Source organism: Eutrigla gurnardus (assembly GCF_963514095.1).
Source record: "Eutrigla gurnardus genome assembly, chromosome: 2".
NCBI lineage: Eukaryota > Metazoa > Chordata > Actinopteri > Perciformes > Triglidae > Eutrigla > Eutrigla gurnardus.
The window spans coordinates 11,332,683-11,346,159 of record NC_139916.1 but is presented as its reverse complement, the minus strand read 5'-3'; the positions used below and the strand labels follow the sequence as shown (position 1 = coordinate 11,346,159).

Here is a 13,477-nt window from a genome sequence, read left to right as displayed (position 1 = left end):
AAGAGAGTCATGAGAGGAAGGACGGAGCAAATAACTTCCAATCAAAGCCTCAGACACAGGAAGGCTGTCGTCTCAACGGCGTTCAACCGGTCATCAAAGACACTCAAAAGTCCGCCGCCCTCCTTCCACCTTCACCAATACCTCCCTCTCCTTTTCTGACCTCCTCCTCCTCCTCCTCCCTACTCTCTCAGGACCAAGCGTTCGAGCTACGAGTAACAGAAGGCAGTTAAAGTCAACCGCTGCGAGGGCAGTGAGCCACCAGGTTGACAGGTCTGGTTAAACAGGTTCTGAGGGGAGAGGCTGATACTTGTTTAAACGCTAGGTATGGTACACTACTGCTGCTGCTGCTGCTGCCTCTCTAATATACAGTCTGGCCTTTTGGGAAACACTGGTTTCACCTGCTGACCTCCAAAGCTGGACACATATCTACGGGTTAGGCGGCACATATGAGGAGAAATGCTAAGGCAAATATATCAAGTATAATGTCACGGACTACAAATCAAAACATACTATTAAACCCAGCCATCGAACATGTGATTCTATCAGAATTGGTTTGGTGTTAATTTCTTTTTTTAGCCAGACACAAGCTCCCAAACGCATAAAAAACAGACTGGCGATGAATCATGAATTAGCAGGAACTGGCTAGGCAAGTAATGATTAAGCAACCTTGCGCCACATGTAAATCCCATCTGCAGTTTTGCACCATTTCTCTCACACACACACACATCAAAGGAATTGTCTTCTGCAGAGTGAAACTTGCAGCGCTGCATTTCAAAAGTAGAAATACACCTTGAAACTCGAAGCGGACCGACACGTGGGGACACACCTTCTCCGAGTACCGAGAACTGGGAAACGGTGGAAAAAGTGAAGCGATGGGATGTGAACGGATGGGCTGTTTGGCTCATTCTCTTCAGTATGTATTTATAGTTTCTTTTTTTAAAGCATAGAAAGTCATTTGTCTGCTCTCAGCTGTGCATCTTTGTCCATCACATGATGTACTTTTGAGGTCTCTGCCTTCACTGAGCCACACAGCCTATTTGTGAAGCTAAGTGAGAAGAGATAATGATGGCCACTGTTCCCATTAGTTTGGGGATGTTTCTTGGCTGTTTATTAATAGGAAACTCTTCCAACACATGACTTAACCATCGTCTGTGGACTACAGCTTAAAAGGGACACGGAACAATAGTGCAAAAATAAAAAAAACAAATATGTATTTGTTTTTGGTGTGGCCAAGGCAACATCACTGACTCACTGAATCAGGCCTGAATCTTTCATTTTATTTTATTTTTTTTCCTGAAACTTTTGAACAGTATTTCTTTTCGTTAGTTTTTTTGTTTTCTTTTAACATATTTTCAAAAAAAGTATATCATGCCCACTTCCTAACCTCTACTCGATAAAAAACTAACCCATTTATAAAAGTTGAACACATCATCATAAAAAGCCAAACCATACACCAGAATGATACCATTATTTACACAAGCCCATTAAATTACAACATAAATTAGAAAATATTTACATCCAGGACAAGACACTGGATAAAATTCTATGTTTGGAATTTAATGTCTAATTTAAAAACATTTTTTTAAAGAAAGAAATATGTACATTTTACACACATTCTCACAACACGCATACACTCCGGCAAGACTGAAGTGGTTGGTAGGTTGGTGGTAACTAAGAATGCTGAATACCTAACATGGTCACAAAAAATAACCAGCTTTAAAAGATAGAGTAACAATGGAAGCATTGCTATGACTGTAATCCACATGAACACTGAAGAGGCTGTAAAGTCTCTGGTTTCTGACCAAACACAGACTGACAAACCAAAAATCGTCGTTTCTCATTCAGGCCTACATAAGATTCAAATCATCTTTCATGAACAAAGCACAATAACACTGGATCCATTTTTGAAGTGGTTGTACAAATCAAGCACAAAAAAAAAGAGACGGTAAATGAAGTGGATTTTCTTCTCTCTCTTTTTCATATAAAATTGTCCTTTGCAAGTCCATTGAGACACAGGAAATCAGTGGATTTGCCTCCAGACAGAGCAGGGTGGGGTGGTGGGGGGAGGGGGGCTGAGAGGAATTCAGCCACAGCAACTCATCTTGAAATGATGTCCTTTTAGGAAGAAAAAAAAAAAAAAAACACAATGCACTTTGTTCTTTTTCCTCCCCTTGTCAACAGAGAGCAGGTCCCATAGTTGTAGCGTCAGCACATCGGTGGCCGTGTGGAGCTGCATAGGGGTTAGCGTGAGGTGGTGCGTTTTTTAAGGTGGGCTCCCATTAGGACCAGTACATGGGCGTTCACCACGGGTACCGACGAGGACTCTTTTTTAGCCAAGCTGTGACAAGTTCTTATAAATCATCAAATTCTCTCTCTCAAAAAAAAAATGAGATAAATTCAACAGTGCGAGTACACATACAAACACACTCATCCACAAGTTCAGCTCTCAAAAATGACAATACTTAGCAATCAATATCTTTTTTTTTTTTTTCAAAAAGTCCAAAAAAGGGCAGACGGGGGGGCGGCAAGATTAAGGGACTCTGGGATTCTCTAGTTCATAAGGGTTCTCCTTTTTCTGAGCTCTCATTTCCTGTGCTTGTCCATTTTGTCTGCAGATTTGCTCCCACTGTCTGAGGACCCCTGGGTGTCGCTCCCAGAGCTCAGGTACATCTTGTCCACTTGTTTGAGCGCCTCGTTCAGGTAGTTCTGAAGCGAGGTCATGGCGGCGCAGATGGCCGGAGAGCCGAAGCCGTGGGTGATGAGGCTGAAATGGGTCAGGCAGCCTTGGATCCCGGGCTCCATGATGGGCGCCGGCCGAGAGTTTCCCAGAGGCGAGCGGTCCTGAGTGAGCAGGTCGGTGAACTCCTTGCAAATTTGCCTGAAAGGGGGAAAAAACAGAACAAAAACACCCATTAGCACTGTGTGCTGCTTCATTCTGAGTCCACAGGAAACTCAGTCTACTACTAGATGTGGTACATCCTACTTTGCTGGAGGTGTATTTACACGAATCAAAAGGCACCCGTACAGACGAGACACTTACTTGGCAGCGAGGAGCATGTTCTTGCGAGAGTTCACCTCGTTGCGTTCCACGTGCGGCCTGCCCAGGTATTCAGCGATTGCCTTCGCAGGGAACTCTGTCTCACACACGTAACCGAAGTCTCTCGCTAAATGAACGGCTTCGCCTGAGAGAAGAGGGAGAAGAAAAGAAACTTTTGTGAGCTAAAAAAAAAAAGAAGAAGAAGGCACCTCAAAGTCCAAAGTCTAGAAAAAACACCACTCAAGTTGACACTTTTGCTCTAGGTCTCAAAGTGAGACTGTGTATTTACGGAAAAAAAAAAAAAAAAGAATAAAGAATATTATTATTTAGACAGTCATTATCGCTGCATGTCCTCCGGCACAGTGGGCAAAAGATCAAATGGTAAGCAGGGGCCCGGCTTCAGCAATTTATCAATTTAGAGCATTATACGAGCGAATCCGTTTTTGGACCTGATGCACAAAAGCATCAAGGCACATGAAGTGAAGCAGCTGAACTACTGAATAATCGGCTGGGCTCAGTCTTCTAGCTCGGGGGGGGAAAGAGGAACTAGTGAGATGAATATATTTCCATCTTGAGGGTGGTTTGACTCGCATGGTCATAATGGGCTTATGTGGATAAATGCTAGCAGAGAGTGCCCACGGCGCCTACAGCACCGTTTATTGATAGACACGCACATCACTTGAGGATGCGGGCGGCTATTCAGAAGCACAATCTTTAAGGTCAGCGGGCCCTCCCGGCAGGTCGAACACAAGATAACAAGGCTTAATTCAGCTTTGAAGGTCTCTAAATAACACAAGCCTGCAGCCTTTCTCCTGCACAGAATCATCAACCCATTTATAAAAATTAGGCGTGTAGGGAGCGAGAGGAAAATATTCTACCTTTTAGCCCCGCGGAAGGTAGACGAAGCGTCACCATCTGGCTATTGTATGAGCTGTGTTTTTAGTATTGAAGGTGAAGGTGACACGCCGTGACGTCATTATGAGTATGTTACTTCCTGGTAGTCAATCGCAGAAGGTCTGTGGTCAATGTGGCGTGACGCAGGTATTTAAAGGAGGCGTGTGTCAGACGATGTACCGTGTGTTGTGTGATACAAAATAATACAACCGTATGTGGGGGAATTGGTGCTGAAATGGTGTATGAGATATCCTGGGGGCCCCGTTTATGTCATGCAGACGTTTACTAAGTCAAGAATATCAAAGACTGAGACTAGCTTAGCAAACCCGATTTTGCCTGGACGGACAGAATCGCCATGGGAACCACAGCAGTGCAAATTGAAACAAAGCTCCACAAGAAAGCAAAAACGTTATCCACGCTGTGTTTTTGTGATCCAGAATTTCAACAACGAATAGTGTTTGGACATAATGTACAGTGCTCAGGCCTACAAAGCACATAGCATGCAAATGAGATTGCTGTCTGTGCACTAACGCGGCGGCGACATCCCAGCCACTGCAGCAATTACACCTGCAAAGGCCCTAAGCATGACTAAGGGACACGTCATACCTTCTACTAGTGAGGTAAGGAGAGTGACATTGGCGGCCTTCCTTCTTCCTGCAGGCAGGTTGAGCCCGATCTTATCCAGCTTTTCCCTCAAAGAGCGACCTCCATTTTTTGATTTGGCTCTGCAGAAGAACACAAAAAGTACATATTATATATACATATACACACTGATACTCGTATATAAAAATGTAATTCTTATCGTCTATTGCAGAAACATCATTTTCCTTTGATTAGTTTCTGCTTGAGGGCAAATAACCCATAAATAAGGAGAAACGAACAAAATAGATTTGTATGATTATTGCACTCTCAGCCAAGATCCAGAGACTGCAGACAGAACCTGTCCTCTCATTGTGCCCTCTTGATAACCAATAAATCACACAAACAGGCACTCCTGACCTAAAAAAAACCCCCCACTAACACAGTTGATGCCTCCAGTGGAAAGGCGCAGCAGAGAAATCAGTTGTACACGCGTCTGCAGGAGCACTTGAACTCCCCACTTGCGATGGCCGATTCGGTTTTACGCATGACTGGAGGACAAGCTCTCCCTCTCCGCGGCGGGTGAGAGAGGGAGCATCTTTAGGGAGGCGTGTGTGTGTGTGTGTGTATAACCCCCCCCCGATCCCCATCGCTCTGCTAGCTAACGACCCCCCCTCCTAGTGCTATATGACCTACTTAAAAATGTCTGTGATTTGTGCGTGTGTGCGTGTCAGCATTAACACAGGCACACATGGGAAGTGGCAAACGTGCACTCCAAGCACAAAAAACGGATCTGGTCAGGGCTGTCGGGTACATACTGTAACCTCACAGTCCCCCCAGCAGACTGCCACACTAACATATGTGCCATAAGGTCAACTACACAGCCAGTGATGAACCTACGCACTCTCTCAGACCCCCCCCCCCCCCCCCCCCCACACACACACACACACACACACAAAGCACAAAGCTTCTGATTTGGTATTAACTGTGTTGATGTGACGTATCCCCGAAGGAAGCAAGAGAACCAAAATTGCAGACCACACAAAGAATGTCACGAAACTTCACACAAAAAAAAAAAAAACATTAAAAAAAAATGATGAGCCAGAGCAACAGAGCCAAGCTGTGCTTTTTGAAAGCCTTTCCCATGGGCTGCTGAGCTTCAGTCTACAGAGCTTCAGAGCCGCAGCTCCTCAGTTTGATGATTATTCATATCTGAGGCAGACAACCTCACCAGATGACAGATATTTAAAAAAAAAAAAACAAAGAAAATGAATGATGTTTTGGCTACTTTTTGTGAAACAACTGTTAATTTTTGAAGACTTTGGACGAACAACAGCAACAGGGAAATCTCATTAAATCCAACTTTCTCAGGTCCTGACCTGCGTAAAACGCCTCCCAGAAGCGACGCGTTCAGGCACTCGGGTGGCGACAGACGTCTCTGGACCTCGGCCACGGTGACCTTGTACTTGGACGTGGAGCTCAGCAGGGAGAGGCGGCCCGGTACGGAGCAGAACACCTCCGTGGGGTTGGACACCATCCCCAGCAGGGACTCTTTCTGGAAAGGGAGACCCAGCGCGTTGCCTTTGGGGAGAGTGACAGGCCCTGAAAGGTTAGCAGAGTGGGGAAATAAGTGAGCTGAAGAACAAAAGCAAAGAAAAAAAAAAGATTCTGCTTGTGCAACAGGATTTGTTTATATCTGCGTTTTTTTCTGTGTATGTACATAAACTCTAATCATCCTAATCCTTGCTGTGGAACGGGAATCTGTGTTTTCTTGTACGTAATCACAAGGAAGAGTTTGATGCAGCTCTGCACGACTGAGCGAACCAGTGTCTGCTGCAGGAAAGGACTTTGGAAATATTGTGTGGTTTTCCAAACATTTGGATAAACATCTAAAAGTGCCCTCATGCCAAACACCATCATCTACAAACAGGTACACACATACAGCCCCTCGACTAAGCCACAGATACACCTACAGTGCAGTTTATTATCTGCCTTCAAAGGCTTTTCTAAGCGATGTGTGTGTGTGTGTTTTTTTTTTGCTGCTTCTAAAGTTAGACAGAGTTCGTTTTTAACCCCCCCCCCCCCCTCCCCACAAAATCACTGACAGTCATCGGACAAACAAGAAACAGTACAGCACAACTACAAAAACAGAGCTATCTTCATCCTCACCCGCAAGAATGCCCCCCTGATAATAAGTCCTCTGTAAGCGATCAAGGTTCCTGCCACCTCGTAGTCCTAATACTGAGACAAAAAAATCACAGAGTCACATGGGAGCTTTAAGGCTCCTCCGGGGCACATGGCTGGGGATGACATGCCATTGTTTACAAGTGGAAAACCTAGATTTCCCATAGCGTGCCCTTGAGCATGGGAACGACATAATGAGCCGTCACTTATTTCCGTAACAAATGGAGGCTCGTTGGGTTTATTGTGCTGTGCAAATGGCTTTCTGCTTGTAACCGTGCGTCGTAATATTGTAACACAATGCTTTTTTTTTTTTTGCGGACAAAGCACAACACCACACTGGCTGTTAAGTATCACATAAATGTCATCGAATTAGCCACGCTGCTGTGTTGTTGGTCTGGCATCGTAATGAGAGACTAAAGCGTGAAGTTTACAATTTCAAAATGAATGGTAAGACTTGGATTTGTGTGATTGAAATGGTATGTCATAGAAAAATAATGATTCTATCTATCTATCTATCTATCTATCTATCTATCTATCTATCTATCTATCTATCTATCTATCTATCTATCTATCTATCTTTCTATCGAAGCAGTAATACTGTTGCTCAAGCCGCTCTCTGACTCAAAGTCTGTTTAATGAAGCCCTGGTGACAAAACAGCGGGAATAAGTTCTCCCTCAAAAACAGTTCATGTCCCGACAAATAACTAAACTGCCCTTCACATGCAAGCCTAATGCCACACCCCGCAAAAAAAGCTGGTTCTGCTGAGCCAAACACTGCTTCGAGATCAACTCATAATTTCCTGTTAACGTGAACTGAAAAGAGCTGCAATTGCGAGCTTAAACCGGCCTAAAGAGGATCCAACGCTTTCCTCTTCTCTCACAGTCGACAGCGGAGGCTGTGGGATTGCTCAATTTTCACATCTTGTCGTTTTTTTTGTTTTTTTAGTCTTTAGTTTTTTTTGTTTTTTTTTAAAGGGATCAGTTCTTTCCCCCCCCACTGGGCAACCATTCAAGCACCTTCACCAACAGAATGGGCCGTGGATCACATCCAGCTTAGATAAGTGCATCTCACGGCTGTGAGGATTATCGCTGTATGCAGTGCAAGTACAAATACAACACTCCTCCTTTTTTTGCAGCACTGAGTGCCCTGACATGCCACTATATAGAAGTTACTGTTATGACAATTCCAAGTATGCAGAGTACGGCCCTTACAGTAAAATCCCAGCCCTTTGCCAGGAAATACTGCATCTTTATTCGGTTGAACAAAAGGCACATGTACCCCAGGCAGCACATTTCTCCAAAACTCGTTTTTCTTCGGCAAATTAAGAGAACCGTGGATGAAGATTAGATTAGTCGTAAAGCATGCGATGAACTCACCTTTTTTGATGACTGTCTGGTCTGCCATAATAACACTGTGGTCATCCACATGCTGATAAAAAAAGGACACAAAAAACAATAAGCTATCGTATGCATTGTTTTTTTTAAATACACCAATTATAGAGCAAAAATATATAAAAAAATATATCTCAAAATATTCAATGCCTGTGCAAATGACTCCTTATTTACTCTTTCATGCAAAACAGAACACATAAAGCTATGCTATCGAACAGGGAATGACATCTACACTACTATTGTATTAGTAATGAGGTTAAAGTGGGGCCCTTTGATTGTTATGAACCTCCTGTGATAAATATAATGTCGGTGTATGATATCAACTTCATCTTTACTGTATACTTCATAGTGTGTTATGGTACTTGGCTACCTCACACACATGCAGCGTGCACGCTCACGCGCACACTTCAGCGAGCTCGCACACACCTTGTCCTCTAAAGTGCGATACATGTCAGGTAAATCCACTCACTTGGACGTCCTCCAGGCCGTGGCCCATGTCGTGCATGCCCATGTTGTCGCCGATGACCGACGACTCTATGCTGTGCACGTGCTGGGGCAGCAGCTCCGGCCGGCGAAAGCCTTCCCTCCGCACCCCGGACGAGCCCTCCAGGCCCAGGATCTGACTCGCCAGGCCGCTCCTTCCGTGGCCGCCGAGCCCCTCCTGGGCCTGCCGACCGGGCCACTGCTGCTGGTTCGAAGACGGAGACTGGTGTATGGAGTTGATGTTGAAAGGGTCGCCGAGGTGGGAGTAAGGGTCGCCGGACTGCGGGTAGGAGATGGGCTGGTACGGGGGCGGGAAGTACGGGGGCTGGAAGTCCGTGCTGGCCGTGTGCGAGATAGAGGGAGACGGGCTGTAGAGGTGCTGACTGACCGCCGGCAGGTGAGGCAGCCGGGGGTTCCCATTGCTGTTGCCGTCGTGCCTTTCCTGGGGGACGGAAGAGACAGGTCAACGACAAGCTGGCAGGTAGCGGAGACGTGTCCCTCGGGGGGAATCAAGTGTCATGATGTCCACTAAAGACAGCCGAATGCTTCAGAGCAGAGCGGGAAAAATGTATTTAATATTAACCTATATTGTATTATTATTATTATGATTATTGTAGGAAAGAAAATAGACTATTTTTGTTATTGTTTTATTTTAATTAAATTGGTTATTTAATAACCCTAACCCTGTTATGAATTAGTAAAAAACTCAAATTATAGCGTAATAAATAGTCTATACTACATTTGAAAAATACATATTATTGGGTTGTTATTATTGGGTGTATCAATGTTGTTTTGTTGTTGTTGTTGTCATCGAAATATTAACTATTCACAGCTTTGCTTTTTACAGCTGGCGTCTCAACTTTTTTTTATTTCCCCCCAAACTGACTTTGCAGCAGTTTTTCCTCCTCCTCTTTGTCGCCTGTTTTGCTGACCGATTATGATCTTTCATTCGTCTTATCATGTGATAAACATCTACCTTTTAATATCCACCCAAACTTTTTTTTTTTTTGTTCCGACGTTCGGTCGTTTCCCCGTCGTTTTGCAAACTCATCGAGACTCACCTCGCAGTCGTCCTCGTACTTGACGTTGTCGGCTAATTTCCACAGCATTCTGACTGGAGGTGGAAAAAACAGGCGCTCCGTCCGCACAAAAACAGTCAAAGAAGAAGAAAAAAATAATATATTCGTGTGAATATATATATCTCGTCGCATGCGAGTTTAATCCAGGTGTGGGAAAAAAATCAAGCGCTTCCTGGTGACCATGAACCACCGTCGTCAGCTGCTGCGAGGAGGCGAAGTTGCGGGTGACGGTTGATGGGGAGAACTGACCGACCGACGGACGATTCAACCGCAGATATGAGTTTCCCCAACAGAAAAAAATAAATCGTTGTCAAGCAATATTCCCCCCCCTGTCCGCTCTCAGTTTGCCGGAGTTGTGTTGTGGAAGTGGGCGACAGCGGTGCATATAAGAAACGCGACTCCCTCTCATGGACAAAAAACGATGTTCAGTCTTATTGGCGCACGCGGGAGCACTATGGCTCTACTACTCCGAAGAAGGGGGCGTCACCCGGCATGATGACGTCGTCGGGAAAGGGGAAAATGAAAAATATTGCTGATTGGCGGCGCGTCCATCCAATCAGAATCCCGTCCGTCTGCGCGGCGTCAGGCATTCAAACTCGTTGACTTTAACCCAGAGCGTAACTTTTTTTTCGTGTCACAGACGAGTTTGTTTTCTTTTACGTGTTTGTTTTTAGCTCCTGAACTCAGACGGGTTTTTTTTTTAGATGTGTGGGGAGAACCCCTGGGGGCCTCTGTTCAGGATTATATAATATCCTATAATTATAGACATAGAGAAGAGGGTTAACGAAAGATTACAAATTAAAAGTTCATAAAATATTCCTCCAATTATTATTAAAAAATAATAATAATTTCACTTGTTGCAGAGTCCAAAAACAAACAACAACAACAACAAAAAACAACACGATTTGTGCCAGAACCAACAGGACTCGGATTAAATGCTGTTTTGCGGGGACGGGTTGCTATAGTTACCGGGTGCATCACGGGGAGGTTATGACGCTCGGTGGAATGCCTCTCGGCCAATCACGGTGCTCGGCTCGAGGTGTAGAATCTTTATGGTGGTGTTCTTAATTTAACAGCAGAGAAGCGCCGTGTTGTGTTTGATCGTGGTACATAATAGCAACCACACTTCAGAGCTAAATAAATCCCATTAGTTGTGTTTTTGGTGTTAAAGTCAGGATATAAATATATTTAAAAAATGAAATAACTGCAATTATTTTCAGGTGTTTTAATTGCAATTTTCCACACCAAGTAGGCCTATTATTTTCACGATTCCTATTGTAAAAGGATTGCCATCATTGTTGTTATATTATTATGATGATGATGGTTATTATTATGGTTAGCATTATTATTATTATTATTATTATTATTATTATTATTATTATTATTATCATTATTATTATTATTATTATTATTATTATTATTATTATCCTATTGTTTTATTATTTGCAGTGGTGATATTCGCGTGTATAGCTACACACCGCTTTACTTGATCAAATCCTTGTGCTCGTCGTGTTCACCGACTGAAAATAAATTCGGTGACCTTTTTGAGTTGCAAATCAGCAAGATCATTCAGATAACGCGACTCTCAGATTTGAATACACAAAAAGAATACCTGTCATTCAAACAAACCCACGACACTGTGAAGTCGGCGTTTCTCAGTCGAGGCTTGTTTCAAACCGCAATAAGCCCGAGGGTTTAGCAGCAGCATTCTCTCAAAAATAAACAAACAAACAAACAACAAAAAAAGCTCAAGAGATCTCAACAAACGGCTATTTCTTAACTTCATTTACATTTTCGGTTGAGCTTCACTGCAACGACGCTGCTTTGTAGTTTATATGCATTCAAACGCCAAACGTTAGAATAAAACATGTTTTTTCTTCTTTTTTTTTTAATTCTAATGACCTCAGTGTCCATTATTTTTGTTACGTTTAGTCCATTTAATTTAACCCTTTCAATACATTACAAAATAACTCCTTCCTCAGCAGGAAGTCATGTCGTATGCTGTGTGCATTACTTGGAGTGCTGGATTAATTGGTTGGGTATCATTTGACCAGTAGCCTACTAAATGTCCGATGTATCATTTGTGAGATTAATGGACAGACCTTTGCATTTTAGGAGCCTGTGGCGTCCGCGCAGCCCAAGCTGTGATGATCGGCTGTCCATGGGAATAACAGGACTACTGAGGATTATCTCCTTCTTTTTTTTTTTCTTGACTTGTTGTGATGCGAAGTGAAATGCGCGCTGATTAAATGTTATTTTTTACGTCGGCGGAGACGCAGAGCAGACCTTAAGGGAGTTAGCCACGCTTGACCTGACGTGGATGTTTTTGAACGAATTTGATGCCCAGCTTGTCATTTTAATGACAGGCGACCGTGGCGACAGTCAGGTGTAAAGATTAAATGGATCCACGCACGGACAGATTAAAACATGTCACGCAAATCAGTGATTTAAATTGGCGGATTTTTCAATTAGTTTAGATAGACGTAGGCCTACTGTCCATACTGTACTAAATTATGTTGAAAGGCCAGTTAAAAGGTTAAAAAAATAAATTCATACAGAACACCACATATCCCATATTAATCCGCATACTGTAAAAATATATATATTTTTTTATCAGGTGTGGCTATTTTGTAGAAATCACGAACGACCAATATGCCTAATTATTATTTGATATTGATTGAAGATTTATTTTTTTAATTGTAATTCAATAGCCTTAATAACTCGACTGTTTTTGGAGACAATACAGCCTTGGTCTTATTGACATTAATCACTTTTATTTATTTATTTTACTAAAGCGCAGACGGCGCTGCGTTATTACAAACAGGTGATTATGGTGGAAAGTAATAAAACAAATATAGGCTCAGCAGCAAAGGCGATAGACATGATGCGGGCTGGGTTAAACTAAGTCAGCTGTATACGAGCAGAGAACTCACCCTCCAGTCTATCCTCTCCAGCACAGACATCTGCGAGGCTCCGGTCACAGCAATCCCACTGACACGCAGCGAATGACTGAAACCACCAGAGGTTCACGTTGTTGCCGACTTCACCTGAGGGACGCGCAACGCGCATGCGCCTTCACAGTGCGATACACCTGAGTGGGGATGAATCAAAACAATCCATCTAACTGTTCCTGGGTGAAACCCCCTCCAGTTTGATAGTTTCATATAACGATGTGTATTAAATCGGATTAAGGTGAGACAAAAGAGCGCGCAAACTGTTTGAAAATTCTCCTTTTTTTTTAAAGTGTTCGGGTTTACAGGATGGGGCCTGTAACATAGATAGTTATTTATGATTCCATAATTACCTGCTATTGTTGAGAGAAAAAAAGAAACAATGTCACAGAGGCTAAAGTGTAAGGAAAGGTGAAAACAAGACGCGGGGAAATTACAAGATGAGGTAATTCCACCCCCCCAAAGCCACATCGCCCCAGGCTGACCGAAAGAATCTGCTTTCAAAAAGCCACTGAAGCTTTTTAAGGCCTAAAACGGCTCTCGTTATCTGATCTCCCGAATACTTTGGCTTAAACTACTGATCAGATCAAAGTGTCTCCGCTATGTGGTTGAGAATGTAGCTTATACGAATCTTCCCTTCTGATCCGCAGCCCGGACACCTGCCACGAAATAAAGCCTCATCCAACAATACGGGGTCAAACAATTAGATCATATAATGGAGACGACCACATGCGTGTCTCGGGCCTATAATAAACGTCCACAGTTCTACACAAAAAAAAAAAAGAATATTTTAATTACTATTTGCAATGTGAATCTATTATGCCTTCATTGAAAAACACAGCTGTGCGAATTATTTTATATCCCGGAAGGAAAAGAAA

The 13,477-nt window shown here is 43.3% G+C and overlaps 1 protein-coding gene across 3 annotated transcripts; it reads right to left on the bottom strand.

Moving 5' to 3' along the window:
- Positions 1–1,263: 1,263 nt before the first annotated feature.
- Positions 1,264–12,644, bottom strand: tfap2c (transcription factor AP-2 gamma (activating enhancer binding protein 2 gamma)). 3 transcript variants are annotated; one of them, XM_084039537.1, is made up of 8 exons: positions 12,582–12,644; positions 8,556–9,011; positions 8,072–8,123; positions 6,680–6,751; positions 5,890–6,112; positions 4,538–4,656; positions 3,041–3,182; positions 1,264–2,878 (listed from the first exon to the last, which is right to left on the bottom strand). In XM_084039537.1, exons 1-8 carry the CDS (start codon positions 12,609–12,611, stop codon positions 2,584–2,586), a joined length of 1,389 nt encoding a protein of 462 aa, XP_083895663.1. In that variant the 5' UTR covers positions 12,612–12,644; the 3' UTR covers positions 1,264–2,583. The 3 variants fall into 3 exon arrangements, with proteins under 3 accessions (XP_083895663.1, XP_083895661.1, XP_083895662.1); XM_084039535.1 differs by lacking the exon at positions 12,582–12,644 and adding an exon at positions 9,631–9,990; XM_084039536.1 differs by lacking the exons at positions 6,680–6,751; positions 12,582–12,644 and adding an exon at positions 9,631–9,986.
- Positions 12,645–13,477: the final 833 nt, after the last annotated feature.